At 52.0% G+C, this 24,178-nt stretch overlaps 1 protein-coding gene across 2 annotated transcripts; it reads left to right on the top strand.

Annotated features, from left to right (window-relative positions):
* The first annotated feature begins 2,758 nt into the window (after positions 1–2,758).
* On the top strand, positions 2,759–8,632 carry LOC116456833 (spondin-2). 2 transcript variants are annotated; one of them, XM_032135663.2, is made up of 6 exons: positions 2,759–3,037; positions 3,509–3,731; positions 4,098–4,321; positions 4,394–4,585; positions 5,008–5,182; positions 7,908–8,632. In XM_032135663.2, exons 2-6 carry the CDS (start codon positions 3,512–3,514, stop codon positions 8,090–8,092), a joined length of 996 nt encoding a protein of 331 aa, XP_031991554.1. In that variant the 5' UTR covers positions 2,759–3,037; positions 3,509–3,511; the 3' UTR covers positions 8,093–8,632. The 2 variants fall into 2 exon arrangements, with proteins under 2 accessions (XP_031991554.1, XP_058286242.1); XM_058430259.1 differs by having other exon boundaries at positions 7,529–7,976.
* The last annotated feature ends 15,546 nt before the right edge of the window (positions 8,633–24,178 follow it).

Consider the following 24,178-nt stretch of genomic DNA (forward strand, 5'->3'; position numbering starts at 1 on the left):
CCCACCAAACCAGCCCCCTCCCTTCCCAGACAAATCAGCTGTGGCCCTGCCTGGAGCACCTCCAAGGCCTCGGTCCACCACCACCCACATCCTAGCTGGAGAGCCCCGAGCCTGGGCCCACCACCAAGTGGGGGCCCCAGGTCGCAGAGCTCCCTGAGAAGGCATGAGGGCCGGGCTGGGAGAACAGCTCCTGCTGCTCCTGGGCTATTCCACAGCCTCCCTGGCCTCCTGTGAGATGAGACTGGGTGAGCCTGGAAGCCGCTGCCACGGCCAGAGCTGGACTGAGACGGGGACTGTGCCTCAGCGAGTCTCTGGAGCGGCACCCTGGCTTCCTACACAAGAAGATGCCCCAGGCCCGGCGCCTCCTTCCTCTCCTCAGACCCAGAGCCAGTGGATTCGCCATGGAGCCTGAGCTCCTTTCAGCTGAGGAAGCTGCCCAGAAAGCGAGGGATTAGTCCAGGGATGCAGAGTCGCTGCAGTACAGCTGCCCCACGCCACTCTGGGAAAAAGGCCTGTGGATTCGAGTCCAGCCTCTCGGCAGCGGCTACCAGTCCTTCTGTGGGGACCCGTGGAGGGCCTGAGATCCTTCCAGGCAGATGATGAGATCAAAGCCCATTGCATGAGGGCACCTTTCGCTCCCATGCTCTGATGGGCACACAGCGGCTTTCAAGGGCTGCAGGCCAGAGCAGGCACCTGATAAGGCTGGTAACATACGCGGCCAAGGCTGGATTTTCTTCATAGACTTCAACTAACAGCACATCTCAGCAGATGAAGTGCTGGAGCGGATATGGGAATCCAGCTTCCACTAAGCCAGACAATACAAAGATTTGCACAAATGTAGAACCATGCCACTTTTCTCAGTAAGGTTTTTCATTTTTAAAAGTATGATTGCTTTTCATAAAACATGATGCTATTTATGTTAATATGTAATAGCAATATTTTCTTATTTTTAAGTGAATTGACAAGTATTCTGAACATTTCTGTTATGATTTAGAAAACGATAAGTATCCATAGGTACAACCCACACAAACAAAAAAGTTCTTCAGTGTCCTCAATGAGTTTTGTTTTTGTTTTTGTTTTTCGTTTTTTTGTTTGTTGTTTTTTTGAGATGGAGTCTCGCTCTGTTGCCCAGGCTGGACTGCAGTGGCGTGATCTTGGCTCACTACAAGCCCTGCCCCCGGGTTCAAGAACTTCTCCTGCCTCAGACTTCTGAGTGGCCGGGATTACTGGCGTGCACTACCACGTCCAGCTAGTTTTTGTATTTTTAGTACAGATGGCGCTTCACCATGTTGGCCAGGCTGGTCTCGAGCTCCTGACCTCAAGTGATCCGCCTGCCTTGGCCTCCCAAAGTGCTGGGATTACAGGCATGAGTCTCACTCTGTCGCCCAGGCTGGAGGGCAGTGGCACACACAGTTCACTGCAGGCTTGACCTCCCCTGGCTCAGGTAATCCTCCCACCTCCGTCTCCTGAGTAGCTAGGACCACAGACACAGGCTCCTGAGTAGCTGGGACCACAGGCACACTCCACCACACCCAGCTAATTTTTGTATTTTTTGTAGAGATGAGGTCTCCCTATGTTGCCAAGGCTGGTATCAAACTCTGGGCTCAAGTGATCCTCCCACCTCGGCCTCCCAAGCTGCTGGGATTACAGGCATGAGCCACTGTGTCTGGCCCTCAGTGACTTTTAACAGTGTGAAGGAGTCCTCAGAGAAAAACATTTGAGAAGAACGGAGGTGGAATTTGTCTTTGGCCTGGGGGCCTGGAGTCTAAATACTGCATTGAGTGGCTGATCTGTGGTTTTCGCTTAAAATACAGGTTAGATCGTTTGTTTCTGTTTGCATTCTGTCCTAGTTGCTTCTATTTATTTTTTCTCTCTTTTTGAATATGTGAAACATTAACAGGATTCCAAACTTCAGAGTGTTTTGTCCAAGCTTAAAAGCCCTCTGGGTGATTCCGATGAGCAGAGGCTGGGAAGGATTGAGCAAGACCATCCCCGAGCTCCTTCCTCCGCTCTGGTTTCCAGATCTCATGACTGGGGACCTATAAATATTTTCCTGACATGGAGCAGGATCAACTTCAGCATCTGTTAGCTTCGTCCCAAAGGCAGGGAAGCCTAGAGCCGCTGGTAGGGCTCTGCACCGCACACACCGCCTGCCTGCAGCCCCAGCCCTGTGCGGGGTCCTGGGGAGGCAGTCCCCTTTCTGTGGCTTCTTCCTGACTCCCTGCGCGTTCCGCCCCAGACCCTCAGCCCACTCTGACCTCCCTCCAGGAGGGATGGCTTGCAAATGCCCTCTGGCCACAGTGTAGACCGCTAGACTGTTCTGTGCAGCTTTAGGCCATGCCAGGAAAGAGACTTAAAGCCAGGGCCCCAAAGGCCAGGGATGCCTGCGCCGGGAGCCCGGAGCTTCCCCAGCCACCTCCAGCATGTAGACTGAAGTCAGGCCACTCACAGGGCTCTCCAGGTCACACCCTGCGCGGGAAGGTGTAGCACGCTGGCTTTAATTTCGAGAAGGTGAAAACAAGAGCCCCTCCGCCCCCACGCCCTGAGCTTTCCCGAAAGGCTTGGGGCAAAGAACTCCCCTCAGTGGTACCTAGGGAGGCACCAGGAAGGCGCTTGATGGCAAGGGAGAGAAACGGGAAGGGAGAGGACAGAGGAGAGGGAGGAGGAAAGGGGGGAGGGGAGGGGAGGGGAGGGGAAGGGAGGGGAGGGGAGGGGAGGGACAGGACAGACAGACAAAGAAAGGGGTGCGGCAGCGCGGCCAGGGGAGGAGGGTGATCCGGCCCGGGGAAGGCCGCTGGGCAGGGCGAGTTGGGAAAGCGGCAACCCCCGCCGCCCCCGCAGCTCCCGGAGCCCTTTCTCCTCCTTTCTCCCACGTCCTATCTGCCCCTCTCTGGAGGCCAGGCCGAGCAGCATCGAGGACAGGAGGAACTGGAGCCTCATTGGCCGGCCCGGGGCGCCGGCCTCGGGCTTAAATAGGAGCTCCGGGCTCTGGCTGGGACCCAACCGCTGCCCGCCGCGCTCCCGCTGCTCCTGCCGGGTAAGTACTGCGTGCCCCCGGGACACCCAGAGAATGCCCGGGTCTCCTGCACTTTCCCCGCGGCCCAGAACCTTGTGGCACCTCCAGAGGGACCCCCGGGACTGGCTGCGACCGAGCTTTAAGGGTCTAGTCTCGGGGGCAGCCAGTCGGCCAAGGCCCCCGGTCCCTGCGACGACGGCGAGGGCATCCCGGAGGCCGCACCCAGACCGGCCCCGCAAGCTGCAGGGACTCTGACTGAAAACCTGCCCGTAACCCTGGTCGCTCGAGGGCGCACCGGCGATCTAACCCCGCGCCGTCCCTTCCGCGGATGCGGGTCTCGGAAGCCCCCCAGGAGAGCTTTGCGGAGCAGGGAGAGGGGCGCGGGCGCTCGGGGCCGTCCTCGGAGCCCAAAGTGCCGCAGCCCTCTCGGCTTTCCACCCCGAGGCTGCCACGACGGTGCCAGCGCGCGGCTGCTCCCCTCTGTGCTCCCAGGTGATGGAAAACCCCAGCCCGGCCGCCGCCCTGGGCAAGGCCCTCTGGGCTCTCCTCCTGGCCACTCTCGGCGCCGCCGGCCAGCCTCCTGGGGGAGAGTCCGTCTGTTCCGCCAGCGCCCCGGCCAAATACAGCATCACCTTCACGGGCAAGTGGAGCCAGACGGCCTTCCCCAAGCAGTACCCCCTGTTCCGCCCCCCCGCGCAGTGGTCTTCGCTGCTGGGTAAGTGCAGCCCCCTCCTCGCCTCCTGCTCCACCAGGAGGGCTGCGGCGCCGGAGCCCCCCCACAGCTGCACGGCGGCGCTTCCCAGTCTGGGGCGCGCTGACGTCCGGGAGACTCTAATACAAGAATGTTTGCCGAGCGCCCGCGGTGTGCGGTTCCGGGGATGCGGTGGGGGCAGGGGGCGGTCACGGGGAGGGCTGCAGGTGGGTCGGGGCAGGGGCAGCCACAGGGTGTCACGGTCCGACGTGACGGGGGGCCATGGTTCCCTGCGGGCGGCGGGGAGGGATTTCCTGGGGCGCCCCCTGGGATCCAAGCCCGACCGCAGTCTCTGACCGTGGTCCGCGGTGCGGCCGGGTGGTCCTGCAGGGGCCGCGCATAGCTCGGACTACAGCATGTGGAGGAAGAACCAGTACGTCAGCAACGGGCTGCGCGACTTTGCGGAGCGCGGCGAGGCCTGGGCGCTGATGAAAGAGATCGAGGCGGCGGGGGAGGCGCTGCAGAGCGTGCACGCGGTGTTCTCGGCGCCCGCGGTCCCCAGCGGCACCGGGCAGACGTCGGCGGAGCTGGAGGTGCAGCGCAGGCACTCGCTGGTGAGCGCGGGGCCGGCCGGGGGCGGGGGCCGGGTAGCCGGGGCTAGGCGCGCTGAGCCGCCGTCGCCGCAGGTCTCGTTTGTGGTGCGCATCGTGCCCAGCCCCGACTGGTTCGTGGGCGTGGACAGCCTGGACCTGTGCGACGGGGACCGCTGGCGGGAACAGGCGGCGCTGGACTTGTACCCCTACGACGCCGGGACGGACAGCGGCTTCACCTTCTCCTCCCCCAACTTCGCCACCATCCCGCAGGACACGGTGACCGAGGTGAGTGGGCACCCCGCGTGCGCAAGGGCCGCTGTGGCCCCCGCGGTGGGGACGGGGCTGGGGCCTGCCTGCGCCCTCGCCTCCCGGCCCAGGACAGCCGCTTGCGGCTTTTGTGTGGAAGAGGCTCTGCTTCTAGCGCCAGCGGTGAGCAAGGGGGTGCAGCCCTCCCATACTCCCCCAACCCGGGGTCGCAGCACCACAGGGAAGACAGCAGGACGCGCGTCCTGAGAAGGCCGCCCCTTCCTGGCCTCGGTTTCCAGCCCGTGTTCCGTGGGATGGCTGAGAGGAGCGCATGGGACCCTATCCCCAATAGTGGTGCAGAGGGCACGCTGGACGCTGGGCAGTGGCCCCAGTGAGGCCATACGCATACCAGAAGGTGGGTTTCTGGGACCCCAGGCCAACCTCCTCTTCCTCCTCCCCAGATAACGTCCTCCTCTCCCAGCCACCCGGCCAACTCCTTCTACTACCCGCGGCTGAAGGCCCTGCCTCCCATCGCCAGGGTGACGCTGGTGAGGCTGCGACAGAGCCCCAGGGCCTTCGTCCCTCCCGCCCCAGTCCTGCCCAGCAGGGACAATGAGATTGTAGACAGCGCCTCAGGTAACGGACATACGGGTCACACGGGACACACAGCAGCCCCGAACCCTGCCACAGGGCGACCACCAAACCCGAATCTAAGGCTCTGAGAAATTCCAAGTAGGGATTCCTAGCGCGTACTGCAAGATGGTGCTTAGAAGATTTAGGATTCTGTTGATTCAAACACTGAAGATGTGACTCTTGCACATTATTTGCAGTTGAAAGCATCTTACAGGGCCACAGCCTAGAGGAAAGAATGAAAGGAGGCTCCAGACAGTACCTGAGAGACTCTGTCCTATCAGACACGCACCCATGGGTGACCTGTGTGTCACAGCTGACAAGGAAGCTTGCTAGGATGGCCCTGTCTGTGTGGCCACCGGGTGACAGCTATGCTGTCTTGGGACCCGGCCACCACACAGCTCGGGGCTCTGCTCACAGGTGCCTTGGCATGGGGCGGGGCAGGTGCTGATGAGCATTCCCCTAGCTCCTCCAGGCACCTGCTAGACAGGGCAGGCTGGGAACGCTGGGGCCGAGTGGCAGTTCCCTCCCTGCTCAGCTGGGTGGCAGCCACTGGCCCCATGGAGTGCCTGTGGCCTGGAGCGCCTTGCTGGGTCGTGGGTCGGGGCCTGTTGGCTCTGGGTCTCTGGGTCTCACCTGATACGGGTGTGGGAGAGTCAGGGTAGGCCCCAGACAAGAGCGGACTTCAGACTTTCCCAAGGAGGAACTGGAGCCCACCAACCTGACCATGGGCCCCATCGTCCTCCACGTTGCCGGATGGAGTTGAGGCAGGTACAGGGCCGCCCCACACCTGCCTCCCAAGCCATGTGGTAGGGACAGATGTCGTCTTGAGTAGCAGTAATTACAAGCTTACTGTCAGCCGTTCCTGGAAGCAAGGGCCAGGTCAGGTCAGACAGGAGGCCGCCCAGTTGGCAGGAACCACTCCCCAGACAGAGGCTGTGCCCAGTCCTGGGTCCCTCCTCCTCATTTGGGATGAACTGGGCCTCCGTGCGCCAGCCTCGGTGCTGCCCTTGCCCAGTGCAGGCTTGGGCTCCTCACTCATTTGTCCAAGTGGACGCCCCATTCCAAGCAGACGTCCCCGAGCCACTTACCCAACAGGCAGACGTGCGAGCACTGTCCATGGTGTGCAGCTGGTCCGGCGGGAAGAGCCCCTTGTGGGCAGAGGGTCCACAGAGGTGCAGTTTGCCCCACCTTCGGGGGCACTGGGCCACAGTGGGCAGGGGAGCACGTGGCCAGGAGAGGGATAAAGTCAGCTGTGGCCAAGCAGAAGCAGCATTGCAGGGGAAGGGTGGGGAGAGACTGTGCTATGAGCTCTGAGCAGCAGGCAGGACATGGAGAGAAGGGTGTGAGGGGGACACAGCCAGCTGTGCCAGCCGGGGGACCAGAGCAGGGAGTGGGGATGGAGCACAGACCACCGCCCACAAGGGTCTCTCCTGTGACTTTTGGCTTCCCGAGGGCAGAGGCTGGGACTGGCATGTGGTGGCTGGCACCCAGGAGGCTCCGCCAGGTCCACACCAAGCCAGCCTGGCTCCGCTCTGGCTTCCTGCTCACACGCTGGATGCCTGTCCCCAGGCCTCCTCCTGACAGGGCTCTGCAGCATTGGAGAGGCTTGTGGTGGGGCCCTCGCTGCAGAACAGGCACTGCAAGTGTTCACTGACTCCTCATTGCAGCCAGGGTAGGGGCACTCCCACCATTCCGGTTTCAGTCAGGAAGCTGGGGGGTGCTGGGATCTGCCAGCAGCTCTGTGTGCTCCCCAGGTGGGCTGCCCGGGGCCCTGGCTCTCTGGCTTCTACACCAGTGCCAGTGAGAAGCCTCAGCGCCCAAGGTCTTTGCAAGCCCTGTTCCCGCATCTCTGGAGAGGGCTGCTCCAGGTGTGGGCCTGGCCAGGGCTGCCAGACCATTCGAGGCACTGCACCTGCACATCGACCCCCTTCTCCACTCTCTCTCATCCTTCAGTAGCCACAAAGCTGGCAGCAGGGTGCTCGCAGATTTGCGAGGAGAGCCGAGCCCTTGCTGAGTGTCCTCGCGGGCACGGCAGAGTGAGGCGGGGCTCCTGGCCTCCTTAGGGGCTACCCGCTCTGGGCCACACAGCCAGAGAAACACTGTCCATCTGGCTGGCTTGCCCTGTGGGGTGCAAAAGGGGTGTATTCACTTTGCTTTGGAAAAAGGAAATTACCAAGTGACTTAACCATAACACCAAATGATGATTTTTAAATTTATGAAAATTATGGAACCAGATGGGACACAGGGAAACGAGAACGATACCGAAAAGGTCTGAGTCCCGTGGGGGTCCAGGTCCCGCAAGACAGACAGCTAATCAGGTGCCCCTGTCTGTTATTCGGGTAAATGTAGCAGCTGGGTCCAGGCTCGGGCAGAGCAGCTTTCTGCAGCGGGGGTGTCCGCCCTCTCCCGGGGTTCCTACGGGGTTCCCCGGGGCCTCTTACTCTGCCACAATGTAGGAGTTCCAGCACTACACGGACTTGAGCAGCAGCTCCGGCTCTTACGTAGAAACGGTAGAAACGCGCAACTCCAGTCCCTGGGTTGTGTCCGAGGTTGCCATGGTGCCATCCGTCTTGCCGCTGACTCTGCGATTGTGCCGAGAAACGCAAGTGCCCCCGAAGTGTGGGCGTGGCCTCTGATGAATGCACACGTCGGTGGGAAGGGGCTTCTGTTTGTACGAAGCGCCTCTTCACGCGAGCGTTCACCTCGGTCTCTCCTTTGCTTGGTCTAGTTCCAGAAACGCCGCTGGATTGCGAGGTCTCCCTGTGGTCGTCCTGGGGATTGTGCGGAGGCCCCTGTGGGAGGCTGGGGACCAAGAGCAGGACTCGCTACGTCCGGGTCCAGCCCGCCAACAACGGGAGCCCCTGCCCCGAGCTCGAAGAAGAGGCTGAGTGCGTCCCTGATAACTGCGTCTAAGATCAGAGCCCCGCAGCCCCTGGGGCCCCCCGGAGCCGTGGGGTGTCGGGGGCTCCTGTGCAGGCTCATGCTGCAGGCGGCCGAGAGCACAGGGGGTTTCGCGCTGCTCCTGACCGCGGTGAGGCCGCGCCGACCGTCTCTGCACTGAAGGGCCCTCTGGTGGCCGGCAGGGGCGTTGGGAAGCAGCCTCCTCCTCTCCCAGCCTTGCTTCTTAGGGGCCCCCGTGTCCCGTCTGCTCTCAGCCTCCTCCTTCTGCATGGATAAAGTCATCCCCAAGGCTCCAGCTACTCTAAATTATGCCTCCTTATAAGTTATTGCTGCTCCAGGAGATTGTCCTTCATTGTCCCGGGGCCTGGCTCCCACGTGGTTGCAGATACCTCAGACCTGGTGCTCTAGGCTGTGCTGAGCCCACTCTCCCGAGGGTGCATCCAAGTGGGGGCCACTTGAGAAGTGAATAAATGGGGCGGTTTCGGGAACTTCAGTGTTTCCATGTATGGATCTCTTTGCATTTGAATAAAGACTATCTCTGTTCCTAACAAATGTCACTGGCTGTCCCCACACTTGTTCTGGGCCCCGTGCAGTGCAGGGACCCGTGGTGTGCGCTAATTGGGGACACACGTTCAGAAGGCGCCTGGTGACGCCATCAGGGCCATGAGGCACGTGCTCTGTGTGTGTGTGGGAGGGAGGCTTGAGACCCACAGGTCTCCCCACAACAGAGGCCACCCCTGGCCCATACAGGATTTCAGAAGACACAGCAAACGGCGTGTCAGATGCATCCACAAACCCAGCAGGCAGGCGCCTGCCCACAGGACGATCAGAAGGTCAGACAAGGGGCACCTCGAGATCCGGATGAGGCCCCAGAAGCCCTCACTCTGCCCCCTCCTCTGTGGGAACAGCTTGCATTGCTGCTGTTCATGGGGGGCGACTGACCACCAAGACCCTCACAGCCCATCAGGCCACCAGCAGACACCTCCTGAGACCCGAGCTCACAGGCCCCAGCCTCGAAGATGTCCTCAGGGGCTCACTGTGATCTGCCGTGGCCCTTTCTGCAGCAGGGGTCCCCGGCCCTCCCCACCAGTGCCACTCGCCTGGTGGAACCCCAGGGCCCTCTCAGCGCCTGGGCCGGAGCTGTGTGTGGTTTGAGGATGGAGATGCTTGGGGGATGGCTGCTTCTTCAGTCCTCTCCCAGTGACTGGAAGGTGGGGGCTCACTTCCCTTACCCTGAGGCCTGGTAGACGACCCTTCCTCGTAACTGGCTAAGGCCCTCCAGCCCTGATGCTTCTAGAACCAGACCCCAGGCCCAGCTCCCACCACCCTGCACGCCATCCCCACCCACCATCCTTGAAAACAATGAACTAAGCCCAAGCTCACGGGCGCATGAGTTCTGAGGTGACGTGGAGATCTGAAAAACCCCTGGTTTAAAGTTTTCTTAAGGTTCCTGGGACTGACAATGCCAGGAGGCCCCTGAAGGAATGGCCGTAAATCCCGTGTAGAGATCACACTGTGTACTTGGAACTCAGAGGATCCCCAGGAACATGAACCCACAATCAGAACCCACAAAACGCACAGAATACCAGCCCTGATGCTCCTGAATCAGAGCACATGGCAAACTCCACGGTCAGAGCCGCCGCGCTGCTGGGGCTGGCATGACCAGGAGAAGATGCTGACCGAGTTAACCTCGCCAGGAGCTCTAAACTCAAAGACACCAGAGCAGCACAATGGGGTGGTGCATTGAAGCCTCGACAGACGGACACAACACTCCAGTCAAAGGGCGGAGACTGCAAGAGCAGACTCACAGAACCATGCACTTCTGTGGAGCCTGTGAAGTCCTGTAGGATCACTGAAAGGCTGGGGAAGGGGTTGTGGTGCAGACCCCTGCCGACACCTGGATCTATCTGCCCTCCCCCCTGGAGCATGGAGCTGGGGGGCCCTGGGGTAGGACAGGTGTCACTTTGCGGCCAGAACATTTACTGCCCAGGTGAGAGGCTATTGTGCTCTCCCAGCCTCAGGGACCCCAGGGCATGTGTTGACGTGGGTGCCATCACAGAAGTCTCTGGGGCCCCCACGCCACCAGGATGGCCACTGTTGTGCTGAGGCATTGAGATTTGAAGGAGACCAATGCAGAACGCCATCCGGTAATGGAATGCTGTGTGAGGAATCCCACAGGGGCCGCCTGGCCGGAGGGTGGGTCAGACGGGACCTACGTGGCTGTCCTCGCCTGAATGAGGTGGGGAGCACGGGAAGGCGCAGAGTGCAGAAACAGCACTGCATCAGTGGCCGCCATCTTGATAGCAGTGAGTAGTGGGTATAGACAGGAACATGGAGAGGAGAAGCCCCTGCAACAGTCCCGAAAGAGGGAGGTTTGGACCTCAGAGACACCCGTGGACATGGGAAGAAATGGATGAGTCTGGGTTTGTTCTAATGAAAAGGCAACGTGAATACTTACAGACCTGCGTTTAACATGCCTCCAGAGATACCTAAGTTGACCCCATACCAGTTTCAGGAAGGCCTTGTCCCAACTGGGTCAGCCTGGGGAGCCAGGGGGGCAGTGAGCAAGTGAGGGCAAGTTCACACCTGAGGGACCCATTCGTGGTCTGTAGCCCCCCGCACACTGAGCTGCCACAGGTGGACAGGGGGCACCGGGGCCGGAAGGAGGCGCCCCACATCTACACTGAGACTGCATGCCCCTCATATTAGTGGGATGTGGATACGCTGGGCTCCAGGGGGCTGCTGGGCCTACGGGGTGAGGGTTGGCCCAGCCCACTGTGCTGAGGAGAAGTGGTCGGCGTCCACAGTGTCCAAGCCACAGGAGGATAATAGGATAATCATGGAATGGCCCACTGTGCTCAGCAGCAACACACAGGCCATGGGGACTGGGGCTGAGGGGTCTGTGGCACTGGGGGAGGAAGACAAAGGGTAGAACATGGAGAAGCGATGGGCAGGGAGTTCCTGGCAAAGATGGTGGGCTGAGGACTGAGCACTGACACCTGATTCCACTCCCGCCATACTCCACTGGAGCTGCAGAAGAGGGTGTGTGGACGGCACAATCCAGACGCCTGCCTTGGCACTCTCAGGGGACACCCTCCACCCACAGAATGGCGAAATGGGATGGATACAGCTCTGAGACACTGCCCCTTTCATAAGATGCAGGGAGGACTCCACTTTCTACCCCCACTTCTAAAAATAAGTAAACAAACACATTGAGGCTGAAGCAAGGAGGTGGTGTCAGGCCAAGGAAACAAGCTCATGGGCAGCTGGGAGAGACAGGTCTCCGGAGGGCTGCTGTGAGCTTGGCTAGCAGCAGAGTGAAAAGGTGAACCTGGCACCCCACATGAGAGGGACCCCCGAGGCCAGCAACGCCTTGTGATACAGGAAAGGACAGGAGCGATTCTCTCCACAGGAGTTTCCCAGTCCCTAGTGTGAGCCCCAACAATCAAAATCAGGCAACAAGCGCAACACAAAGATTAAATAAACAAGAAAACAAGTCACTATAATCGAAAGCCAGAAAAAAAACCAAAACTGAACAGATTCAGACACCCAAGATCTCAGATAACTAACTTGTCAGAAATGTAATATAAAACAAATAGAACAGAAATGACCAACCAAAAAGGGAAATTAGAAACAGATACATTTGGAAAGGAAAAATTATAAAATGAGGAAGCCTTAGTCAGTGAGTTGGAGAGCTAATTAGCATAGCTGAACAAAGAATTAGTGAACTGGAAGATCTAGCTGAAGATATCAGGCAGAATGCAGCACAGAGAGACAGGAAATGGGAAATTTCACAAAGATATGGAAGACAAGACAGAAAGTTCTAAAATGTTTTAAATCAGAGACTCTAAAGGAGATAATAGGGAGAGTGGCGAAGATATAATATTTAAAGAGAAAATAGTGCAAATTTACAGCACTGGTTAAAATTAAAAGCTGTCTCCAGAAACAGAAAGCATAATATATTCCAAAGAGGAGAAGCGAAAGCCGTCCACGCCCACGCACAGTATATTGAAACTGGGGAACACTAAACACAAAGAAATAACCTTCAGGCGGGGCGCAGTGGCTCACACCTGTAATCCCAGCACTTTGGGAGGCCTAGTGGGAGGATCACGAGGTCAGGAGATCGAGACCATCCTGGTTAACACGTGAAACCCCGTCTCTACTAAAAATACAAAAAAAAATTAGCTGGGCACGGTGGTGGGCGCCTGTAGTCCCAGCTACTTGGGAGGCTGAGGAAGGAGAATGGTGTGAACCCCAGAGGCGGAGCTTGCAGTAAGCCAAGATTGTGCCACTGCACTCCAGCCTGGGAGACAGTGAGACTCCGTCTCAAACAAAACAAAACAAAACAAAACAAAAAACCTTCAAAGGACCCAGAGGAATGTACAGATTGCTTATGAAGGAACATCTATTGAATGGCAGCTACTTCCTAACAGCCCAAAGGGAGTCAGAAGGCAGTCGGATAATAACTTTTGAGATGTTGAGAGAAATTAACTGTCAACCCACAGCTGGGAACTCAGCAACACCTTTTAAGAATGAGAGCAAAATGCAGACATTTTCAGATTAACAGAAACTGAAGAATCTTAATACCAAGATAATTACCCTGAAAAACTTCTAAAGGATGTTGTTCAGGGTGGAGGAAAATTATCCCAAAAGGATGGTCTGAGATTTGAGGAATGGTAATACAAATTATTTTAAATCTCTCCAATAACAAAAGTATAAATTCCCCAAAGATGGAGAAAAAAATAACAGTAAAATTAGAGAAGCTGAAAAGCAGTGGTAAAGTGAGAGCTGATCAGCAGGCCTGAGGAAAACAAATTCTAAGCTGGAAGTTCAGGTTCACAAATTCAAATAACTGGGTGGCCACGGTGGCTCACGCCTGTAATCCCAGCACTTTGGGAAGCTGAGATGGGTGGATCACTTGAGGTCAGGAGTTTGAGACCAGCCTGGCCAACATGGTGAAACCCCATCTGTACTAAAAATACAAAATTAGGCGGGCGTGGTGGTGCATGCCTGTAATCCCAGCTACTCGGGAGGCTGAGGCAGGAGAATTGCTTGAACCCAGGAAGCAGAGGTTGCAGTGAGCCGAGATCACACCATTGCACTCCAGCCTGGGCGACAGAGTGAGACTCCTTCTCAAAAAAAAAAAAAACCCAAAAAAACAAACACCCAAATTCAAATAACTGGGCAAATTTTTAACCACAGAATCTTTAAAAGCACAGGGAATTGTCAGTTCCAAATACATTTATTACTAGATTCTATAATGTCATAGTATAATTTTGGTATAGGATAATGCTGACCTCATAAAATGAATCCAAGTGCTCTCTTCTCTGACTTTGTGAAAAACGGATATTAACTTTTTCATAAACGTTTTATAGAATATTTCACAGAATTCACCAGTGAGGCCATTTGGGCCTAGAATTTTCTTTGTGGGAGGAGTTTTTAATTACAAACAAATTTATTCGATTCTTTATTAGATTGAATTTATTAGGCTATTAAAAATATTTTTTTCTTGTTAAAGTTTTTGTAATTTGTGCTTTTGAAGAATTTGTCAATTTCATCTAAATTGTCAAATGTATTGGCACAACTCATTCACAAAATTCTTTTATTTTTAGACAGGCTCTCCCTCTGTCGTCAGGCTGGAGTGCAGTGACACAGCCTTCCAGGTTCCAGCCATCCTCCCACCTTAGCCTCCTGAGAGCTGGGACTACAGGTACCCCCCCACCACACCCAGCTGATTTTTATTGTTTTGTAGCAACAAGGTCTCACTATGATGTCCAGGCTGATCTTAAACTCAACTCAGGTGATATCCATCTTCCTTAGTCTCCCAAAATGCTGGGATTACAGACATGAGCTACCACACTGGCCCATAAAATTTCTTTATTACCCTCTTATTATCTGTAGAATTTATAACGATATCCCCTTTCATTCTGATATTGGTAACTTGTGGCTTTTCTCCTTCTCCCCTGATCAGACTTACCAATTTTATTGATCTTTCAAAGAACGAGTTTTGGTTTCATTAGCTTTCTCTAGTGTTTGTTCATTTTGTTTCAATGATTTCCACACTTTACTTTTACTTTTTCTTCCATCAGTCTTTAATATTTCCTTCCTTCTTACTTTAGGTTTAATTTGCTTTTCTTTTTGTAGTTTACTAAGGTAGAAGTTTAGGTCGTGGATTTTAAACTTTTCTTCTTTTCTAATATAAGCATTTTTTTTTTTTTTTTTTTTTTTGAGACAGAGTCTCTGTCATCCAGGCTGGAGTGCAGTGGCGTGATCTCCGCTCACTGCAACCTCCGCCTCCCGGGTTCAAGCAAGTCTCCTATCTCAGCCTCCCAAGTAACTGGGACTACAGGCACATGTCACCATGCCTGGCTAATTTTTAAATTTTTTAAATAGAGATAGGATCTTACTATGTTGCCCAGGCTGGTCTCAAACTCAATACAGGTATTTAAAGGCATAAATTTCCCTTTAAAAATTGCTTTAGCCGCATACCACAAATGAAATATATTTTCATTGCAATTCAATTAAAATACTTCCTACCTTCCCTGTGACATCTTCTCTGATATATGGTTTATTTAAAACTGTGTTTAATATCTAAATATTTGGAGTTTCTCATATATGGGTTAATACTGATTTCTAATTCAATTAAGTTATGGTCAGGAACATATTCTGTATGATTTCAATCCTTGTAAATTTATTGATACTATTTTATAGCCCCAAGTAAGACCTATCTTGGCAAATATTCCCTGTGCATCCTGTCATGCCTGAGTGTGGTGTTTCATTAATGTTAGTTTGCTCAAGTTGGGTCACACTGGTTGATGGCATCGTTCAGGTCTTCACTATCCCTACTGATTTCCCTTTATTTGTTCTATTACTAATAGAGGATTGTTGACATCTCCAACTATAATTGTAGATGTATCTCTTTCTCCCTCAATTCTGGCAATTTTTGTTTCATGAATTTGGAAGCTTTATTATTAGGTACATATATATTTAAGATAGTTTCCATTTATCATTATGAAATGCTCCTTTACCTCCAGTAATCTTCTTTTATTTAAAAATCTATCTTGCCTGATATTAATATTGGCACTCCAACTTCTTGGATTAGAGTTTGCATGGAATATCTTTTTAAATGCCAATTTCTTGTAGACGATACTTATTTGAGTCTTGCTTCTTTACTGGTCTGATAATCTCTGCCTTTGTGTCATTTACATCGATGGACTTAATTGAAGACAATCTACCATTTTCATTTTTATTCATCTAATCTGTTCTTTCTTTTCTTGCATATAATTTTATTTTTGAGCCATGTAAATATTTTACATAATTAAAAATAAAAAAGTGAACTTTAAAAAGGCAAAATGACTAAACTGTAAATATTGAAAACAAACTGACACAAATGAAATATACTTTATATGAAAATAAAATAATCACTTCAATAACTTTAAATGGTGTTTTTGTGCATATGTCCCTGGGAAAAGACAAAAGAGAATGGCAAAGAAATCTTAGATGGCATTTCGTAGTCTTTTTGATAGCAGCAAATGTTGGTGTGGCTCTTTGGAAACTCTTTCGGGCACTCCCGCTTTAGTGCACTTTGCTTCATTGTGCTTTGCAGATACTGTGCGTTTTACAAATGGAAGGTTTGAGGCTACCTTGAATTGAGCAAGTCTGTCAGCACCATTTTCCAACAGCATGTGCTCACTTTATGTCTCTGTGTCACGTTTTGGTAACTGCCACAATATTTCCACGTATCTTATCATTATTATATCTGTTATGACAATCTGTGTTCTTCGATCTTTGTTGCTACTGTTGAAATTGTTTTAGGACACCACCAACTATACCCACATAAGATGGCAAACGTAGTAGATAAATGTTGTGTGTGGTCTAACTGCTCCAATGACTGTCCGTTGCCTCATTTCCCTCTCTCTCCTCAAGTCTCCCTATTTCCTGAGATACACTAATATTGAAATTAGCCCAACAAGTAACCCTACAGTGGCCTCTAAGTGTTCAAGTGAAAGGCAGAGCCATCATCTCTCTCGAAATCAAAGTCTAGAAATGATTAACATAAAGCTGAGATAGGCTGAAAGCTAGGCCTCTTGTGCCAAACAGTCAGCCAAGTTGTGAATACAAAGAAAAAACTATTGTTATTTTTTGAGACGGTTTTGCTCTGTCACCTAGGCTGGAGTGCAGTGGCATGATCATAGCTTGCTGTAACCTTGAACTCTTGGGCTCAAGGGATCCTCCTGCCTTAGCCTCCAAACTAGCTAGGACTACAGGCACGCGCCCAGCTAATTTTTTTTTACGTATTTTTTGTCGAGACAAGGTTTTGCTATGTTGCTCAGGCTGGTCTGAAACTCCTGGCCTCAAGCAATCCTCCTGCCTCAGTCTCAAAGTGTTGGGATTATAGGCATGAGCCACTGTGCCCAGCCAAGAAAAGTTCTTGAAGGAAATTAAAAGTGCCACTCCAGTAAACACACAAATGATAAAGTGAAACAGCCTTGTTGCTGATATGGAGAAAGTTTGAGTGGTCTGGATAGAAGATGAAACCGGTCACAACCTTCCCTTAAGCTAAAGCCTAATCCAGAGCAAGGCTTTCTCTTGAGTTCTGTGAAGCCTGAGAGAGGTAAGGAAGCTGCAGAAGAAAAGTTTGAAACTAGCAGAGGTTGGTTCATGAGGTTTAAGGAAAAAAAAACAAAACAGAACAAGGTGAAGGAGCAAGCGCTGATGTAGAAGCTGCAGCAAGTTACCCAGAAGATGTAGCTAAGATCATTGATGAAGATGGCTACACTAAACAGTGGATTTTAAATGTGGACAACACAGTTTTCTCTTGGACAAAGATGCCATCTAGAACTTTCATAGCTAGAGAGAAGCCAGTGTCTGGCTTCAAAGCTTCAAATGACAAGCTAACTCTCTCATTAGGGGGTAATGCAGCTGGTGACTTAAAGTTGACTCTAATCCTCATTGACCATTCTGAAAATCTTAGGGTCCTTAATAATTATGCTAAACCTACTCCACTTATGCTCTATACATGGAACAACATGGCCTGGATGACAGCCGTCTGTTTACAGCATGGCTAACTGAATATTTTAAGCCTACTTTTAAGACCTACTGCTCAGAAAAAAAAAAGATTATTTCAAAGTATTACTATGCATTGAAAATATTGACAATGCAGCTGGTCACCCAAGAGCTCTGATGAAAATGTATAAGGAGATTACTGTTGTTTTCATGCCTGCTAACACAACATCCATTCTGCAGCCCATGGATCAAGGAGTAATTTCAATTATCAAGTCTTACTATTTGAGAAATACATTTTGTAAGGCTATAGCTGACACAGATAGGGATTCCTCTCATGAATCTGGACAAGTAAATTGAAAACCTTCTGGAAAGGATTCACTATTCCAGATGCCATTCAAAACACTGATGATTCATGGGAGGACATACAACTATCAACATGAACAGGAGTTTGGGAGAAGCTGATCTTAACCCTCAAGGATGACTTTGAGGAGTTGAAGACTTCAGTGGAGGAAGTCACTGCAGATGTGGTGGAAACAGCAAGAGAAACAGAATTAGAAGCGGAGCCTGCAGATGGGACCGAATTACTGCAATCTCAGGATGAAACGTGAACAGATGAGGAGTTGCTTCTCATGGATGAGCAAAGAAAGCAGTTTACTGAGATGGAATCTAGTCCTGGTGAAGATGCTGTGAACACTGAAATGAAACCAAGGGTTTAGAATATTCCGTAAACTTAGTTGATACAGCAGCAGCAGAGTTTGACAGGATTGGCTCAAATTCTGAAAGACTTTCTACTGTAGGTAAAATGCTATCAAAGTGTCACATGCTACAGAGGAATCTTTTGTGAAAGCATCAATTGATATGACAAACTTCACTGTTGTCTAATTTTAAGACATTGCCACAGCCACCACAACCTTCAGCAGCCACCACCCTGATCAGTTAGCAGCCGTCCACATCAAGCAAGACCCTCCACCAGCAAAAAGGTTACCACTCCATGAAGGCTCAGATAATCATTAGCATTTTTTAGCAATAAAGTATGTTAATTAAGGTACATACATCTTTTTTGTAGACACAGTGCTCAACAGACTACAGTATAAATATAACTTTTATACGCACTGGGAAACAAAAACATTTGTGTGACTTGGTTTACTGCAATATTTGCTGTATTGGTGGTCTGGATCTGAACCCGCAATGTCTCCAAGGTATGGCCTGTATAGCTATATTGAAGGATAAAGCAAATAAATTATATTAATGCCAGCAAGTAGATTTTTGGCATAAAAGAGATACAAGTATATATTCAATGAAATTAAGTAAAACTCTTTAGTCTTACACTTCGATTGGACATGAGAATATGAGCTCATTTTTTAATTTAAAAATAAGCCCACAATAAAACCTTTCCTAGCTCTGTCCTCTGAGAAAGCTCAGGGCAATGACAATCTGCAGAAGCAAATGCCCCTCACGTGAATGCCTTTTATATTATATTAAAGAGTGAATGTTATTCTGTCTAAAGGACACAGGAGTGAAACTGAAGGGTCACCATTAGCCAAAGGTTGGCCAATTTAAGTATTAAGAATAATGACTCCAATATATCAGAAAAGCATTAAATACCCAACCACTCATGAATTCATAATGATACTTTAAAGAATCCCCATTGGTTACATGGCGACTGTTAGGGAACAAACATACTCCTTTGAAAACCGCTAATTCTAGGGAAAGAACCAAGCCCATGGCCGGCCTTTCCTGTACAAACTGCTTCAGGGCAAGCAGCTAGTTGGTGAGAAGTTCTCCTGTAGCAACACTGAGGAAAGAGGAATCGAGAGAGAGTGGATGTCAAAACTGCCAGGCAGAGGCTGAGGGAACCTGACAAGGGGCAAGTGGGGACAGCACTGAGCCCCTGGCAGGCTGTGGTCACTCAAGGCAGGACAACTGGACATCATGGCCTCCACTGTGAGGCACCAGGAGGCACTCAGCAGCGACTCTAAATTAAAGTCCGAGCCCGAGTCTCAACTCTTAACTGCACACGCCAGTATCTGGAAAGCTGCAGGAAGAGCCAGCCAACCCTTCGCCACTCCCAGCACAGTCTCTGGAGCAGCAGTGTCAATGCCCAGGCCCCGTCCTCGCCTCCAGATCAGGGCGTGAGCTCAACAAGAACCCCCAGAGATTTGCAGTCACAGCGAAGGTGTGCTGAGTCCAACGGCACCTGAGGACACTTTCACCCGCACCTGAGATGCCGGCCGCCATAAGCAAGGGCCCCAGGGCCTCCAACAAATTAGTGGGTTAAGAAAGAGACTGGTGTGGGGAAGGCAGACCCTATGAAATAAAAGAGTTTTAATAGACATAGCAACCAAGTGTCATGTGTGGATTCTGTTTAGGTGCTGATCAAAATAAATCAACTGTGAAAAAGACCTTTTAAGGCAATCAGGGAAACGTGACTGAACTGGGTGTCGGATGACAGGAAGGGCTTCTTATTAACCTTGTTGTGATGGCACGGTTGGTGACTGTTTCATTTAATAAGGTCCTCACTAGTTAGTGACGCATACTGAAGTGCTGATAGGTGAAAACGGCCTCTGACCTGACACACTTTAAAAGTGTGTGTGGTGTGTATGTGTGTGTGTTGGTTAAGTAAAACTAGTTTGGGGTTCATCACACAATTCTCTAGTTTCATGTGCTTAAAATGTTCTAGAATAGACGGTTTTGGTATTTTTTTAGCTGTGTGAGGAAGTGGAGAAGTGGAGCTAGCCTATCTGGCAACCCCTCAAGATGTCAGGCTATGAAATAACACTGGCAAACGCTTACATAGAGTGTGCTGTGTGCCAGGGACTGTTCTTAGCACTTTACACAGAGAGTATCATTTGGTCTTTACAACCACCGTATAAAGTGGGCTCTTTATTCTCTCAGATGAGGAAACTGAGGCAGAGAACAACTAAGGAACTTGCCTAGGATCGCACAGGAGGTAAGGGGCAAAGGAGGGACAGACAGACAGTGTGGCCCCAGAGTCTAGGCTTGTCAACACTGTGCTACAGAACGCCTCTAAAGGAAAACATTGGCTGTTGGGGAGACTGAGGCAGAGGGCACAGACCAGTGGGAAGGGAGAGAGGTTTCTGAGGAGGAAGGAAAATGTGGGCTCTGAAACTGGAGCTGGGTTTAGGTAGGAGGAAGGGCAGGTCGTGGATGAAGACAGCTGCAGGTGTGTGCCTGGTCGCCCTTGCCACATGCTTGGAATCCAGCCACAGCTCCACCTGGCACCAGAAAAGCAACAGCTACACCCTTAACCAAATGCCCGCTGTGCACCAGACCAGGGCTGAGAAGCCCACACTGCCTGTGTCGTCCAATCCCTGTGACAATGCTGTGGGGCAGCACCGCCCCTGCCTTATGGGTGACGATCTGGAGGTCCGTCGATCTGTCCACACTCACATCACTGAGAAGCAGTGCAGTCAGACAGCCCAGGCCCTCGGCCGCCAGCGCTTGCTCCAAACCACACGATGCATTCTTTCCGTCTTCCCACTTCTTTCCAGAGTGCTCGTAAGGGCTCGCTGAAGCATTCTCATGATGGTGCACTCACATACAAAAAACAAGTGTGTGCAAAAATGTGAGCACCACGTGAGCTTTGCAGCCGAGCTAGCTGTTCTCTGCCACTGTCAAATGCCCAGTCCCCGTGACGCAGTCCTGCAGTGATCTTAGTCACATAAGATGTTGCACTGGGGGCGTTGAGGGATGGGTCATAGGACCTCTCTGCACTATTTTTGTAACTTTTTGTTAGTCTACAAACATTTTTAAATAAAAGGTTTGAAGAGAAAACACTGGATATCACAGCCAAGACCTAATGGATCACTAAGTGATTTTCACTCCTTTTTTAAATGAGGAAACAGACTTAGTCTCTTCAGGGCACGCACTCTTCCTAGTCCAGGTGGTTCCACTTTAGCCAGGTTCCCTTCCTCCCACCCACAGGTCCACACCTACCTCCCCCGCACCCAGCCTCCCACCCTCACCCTCACACCCAGACTCCTCCCAACCCAGCCTAACCCCCAGCACCCAGCCTCCCCCCAATACCCCAACACACCCAAACTCCTTCCCACACACCCAGCTTTCCCCCCGGCATCCGGCCTCCACCAACACCCCAACACACCCAAACTCCTTCCCACACACCCAGCTTTCCCCCTGGCACCCGACCTCCCCCAACATACCCAAACTCCCTCCCACAAACCCAGCTTTCCCCCAGACACCCAGCCTCCCCTGACACACCTAGACTCCCCCCAGACACCCAGCCTCACCCCCCCAATCTAGCCTCCCCACCGCACCCAGCCTCCCCTCGACATGCCTAGCCTCACCCCCACACCCAGCCTCCCTCCCTTCCTGCCTACATCTGCCTCCCCATCTCTCATTTCTCATACTCCATGACACCATCTTCATTAGAAGCTTCTTCACTCAGAACGCTTCAATATCTTCAAAGTGGCGGAGCAGAAGGAACTCTGCATCATTAGCTTGGAAAGGCCCCAAATTCTTACGCCTTTTTATCTTGTTCGTGGGATTTGCTGCAAGTATCTGCCCAGTGTCAGTGCCACGTGTCACTTCTCATGAAAATCAATTTTACAAAATTAGCCAATGAAATACAAACACTCACTAACCAGTGGCACCTGCAACGGATCCATTTCAAAGAAAGTATTACCAGAAGTGGCTCAAGCAACAGAAATGCAAATGTTAACACTTCTTCTTTGTTTTGGTTTTCCATTTTCAACTGCCTTTTATTTCCACGCAGGGGAACGTGAGGAGAAATGCCTAATAGAAGACATTCCAAGCGATACGTTGGTAACAGGTGAGTAAAATGTGCTCGGTTAAATGTTGAACTCCAGAAATGGTTTCACAGAATTATGCCATCCTCTACGTCCATATTACTTGGCAGTGAACATACTGCTGCACGGTTTTCTCTTGATAGTTTACCAAGTTATTCAAACCTAACAGCCGTAAGAGTGAATGGTAAAATTCATAAAACAGGAAATCTGGACACGGTTCCCTGGAATCCAAGCTTGATTTGTTTTTCCAGTTGTCAATGTTCCTTAGTAAAAGCATCTTGGATGCCGTTTCTCACTCTAATAGTGGTTGAACATTCAAAACGCACGTCAGGTCTTTAGACTGTGCAGCAGGACAGGAGCACAAGTCGCACGTCCTCTGTGCCCTGGCCTCCTGGTGTCCACAGAGCCGTGGGGAGAAGGCATCGTGGTGGGCGTGAAAGTGCAGATCGGAGACTGTTTTCCAAGCAAACTGCTAGTAAAACCTGCTAACACCATAGTGACTTCCACACGTTTCCCACACTGCCACCAAGCACAGCCCCACACAGCTGAGCTTCACCTGCCTTCTGAGAAAGAAACAAGTACCCGTGGTGTCAGAACGGTGTAGAAAATCCAGCATGTGCTTAACATTCAGGACAGAATCAACATCAAATTCCCTGGTTTTCACGCAAAAAAAAGTAGGAGGAAGAGAATCTAGTGATATTCCTCACAAGTGCTGATTACATATTTTATATCCCATTCAATCTTACAATGAGTACTGTTGAATCCTCTTTTCAATTTATCTTGGTCATTACCTTTGAGTGTGCTATTGCAAAAAGTAATGACCCATCCTGCAAAGGACTAAGTAAATGCATCAAGCATGGAGGCAGAGAAAGAGAGAGAGCAATGTGAGATCAAGTATTGGGATGAGTAGAATGGAAAAAATGCCCGGGAGGAGAGCTGGGTGGTCTTGGAGCCCCCGCCGCCGCTCCGTCACTGTGGATGAAGCCATATTTGGGATTCTGGAGTCTGTACGAGCCTGCCTGGATCCAAATCCCAGCTCTGTCACCTGACAGCTGTGTGCCACTGGGCAAGTGAATTACCCTCTCTGTTTCATTTGTGAAATGAAATGATGATAAACAAACAAACATCTATTTATTTTGGTTGTGCTGATGATTAGTTTACTCTGTAAGGCTTTTAGAACCTAATCCACCTCACAGAAAGTACTGTGTTTGCTCAACATGTTCTCTGAGCCCAACGATCTCATCCCAAGGGAAGCTTGGCCCCTGAGGTAAATAGCCCTGGGTAGCCGGCTGTTTTCCTGGTAACATGTGAATTTTCCAGCCTGCAGTTGAAGGGGCAGAGGAAGAGGCGGAGGAAGGGGGACAGTGCTGGCCTGTCCACTTGCCTGTTGCCTCATGGCCCATCCGCTGGATGGGCTCACCCAGGACCCACTGGGACATCTCAAGGAGCTGCAGCCACCTGAGCCATGGAGGCATTGGCAGCAGGAAGGAACGTGTGGCTAGAGTGTCCTGACAGCGGTGTCAAGGCAGGGTCTCAGTGATGGCACCATGGTCCATCTAGAGCGGCTGGTGCCATCATGCCAGCTGCAGCAGGGAGGTGCAGCCAGGGCTGCATGCTCCATGGAACTGGCAGGAGCTGGGGACAAGCAGGAGCCCTGCCCCTTCCAAGTTGGGGTGGGAGCTCTCTGCAGACTTAGGCATCCCTGTGCTCTCTGGCTGGGAGCAGATGGGGGCCCCACTATCCTGGGCACAGCTGCAGCCACTGAAGTCACAGTTGTAGACCCAGACCTCCTGATCCACAGAACAGGCAGGTGCAGATCCAGGCCTCCTGCTCCATGGAGCAGGCAGGAGCCCCACCCCCCGGGCACAGATGCAGCTGCCCAAGTCGTGGCTGCAGACCCAGGCATCCCTGTGCTCTTGCGGGAAGCCGGGAGCAGATAGAAGCCCCACTCTCCTGGGCGCAGCTGCAGCCGCCCAAACCATGGCTGCGGACCCAGGCATCTCTGCAATCTTGGGGGCCCAGGAAGCCCCATACCCGGCCTTCACAGGTTCGGAAATGCCTGCTCCTGCTGCCTGGCTTCTCCCTGCTGTCAGTGTCCACTCTGATCTCAGAATAAAGTCGGAGCAAGCCTGGGCATTGTCGCAGCCTGGCCAGGTGTGCACACACTCAGGGCAGTGCTGATACACCAGCCCCCTGCTGCCACAGCCCCCTCCAGACTCTGAGTGCCGAGGATAGGAGGGAAGCCAAGGGGGGGCCGAGGGTAGCTTGGCACTGGCCTGCAGGCACCCCTTGGCACCTACAGTCT

The sequence above is a fragment of the Hylobates moloch genome, unplaced genomic scaffold (assembly GCF_009828535.3).
Source record: "Hylobates moloch isolate HMO894 unplaced genomic scaffold, HMol_V3 SCAFFOLD_17, whole genome shotgun sequence".
NCBI classification, from domain to species: domain Eukaryota; kingdom Metazoa; phylum Chordata; class Mammalia; order Primates; family Hylobatidae; genus Hylobates; species Hylobates moloch.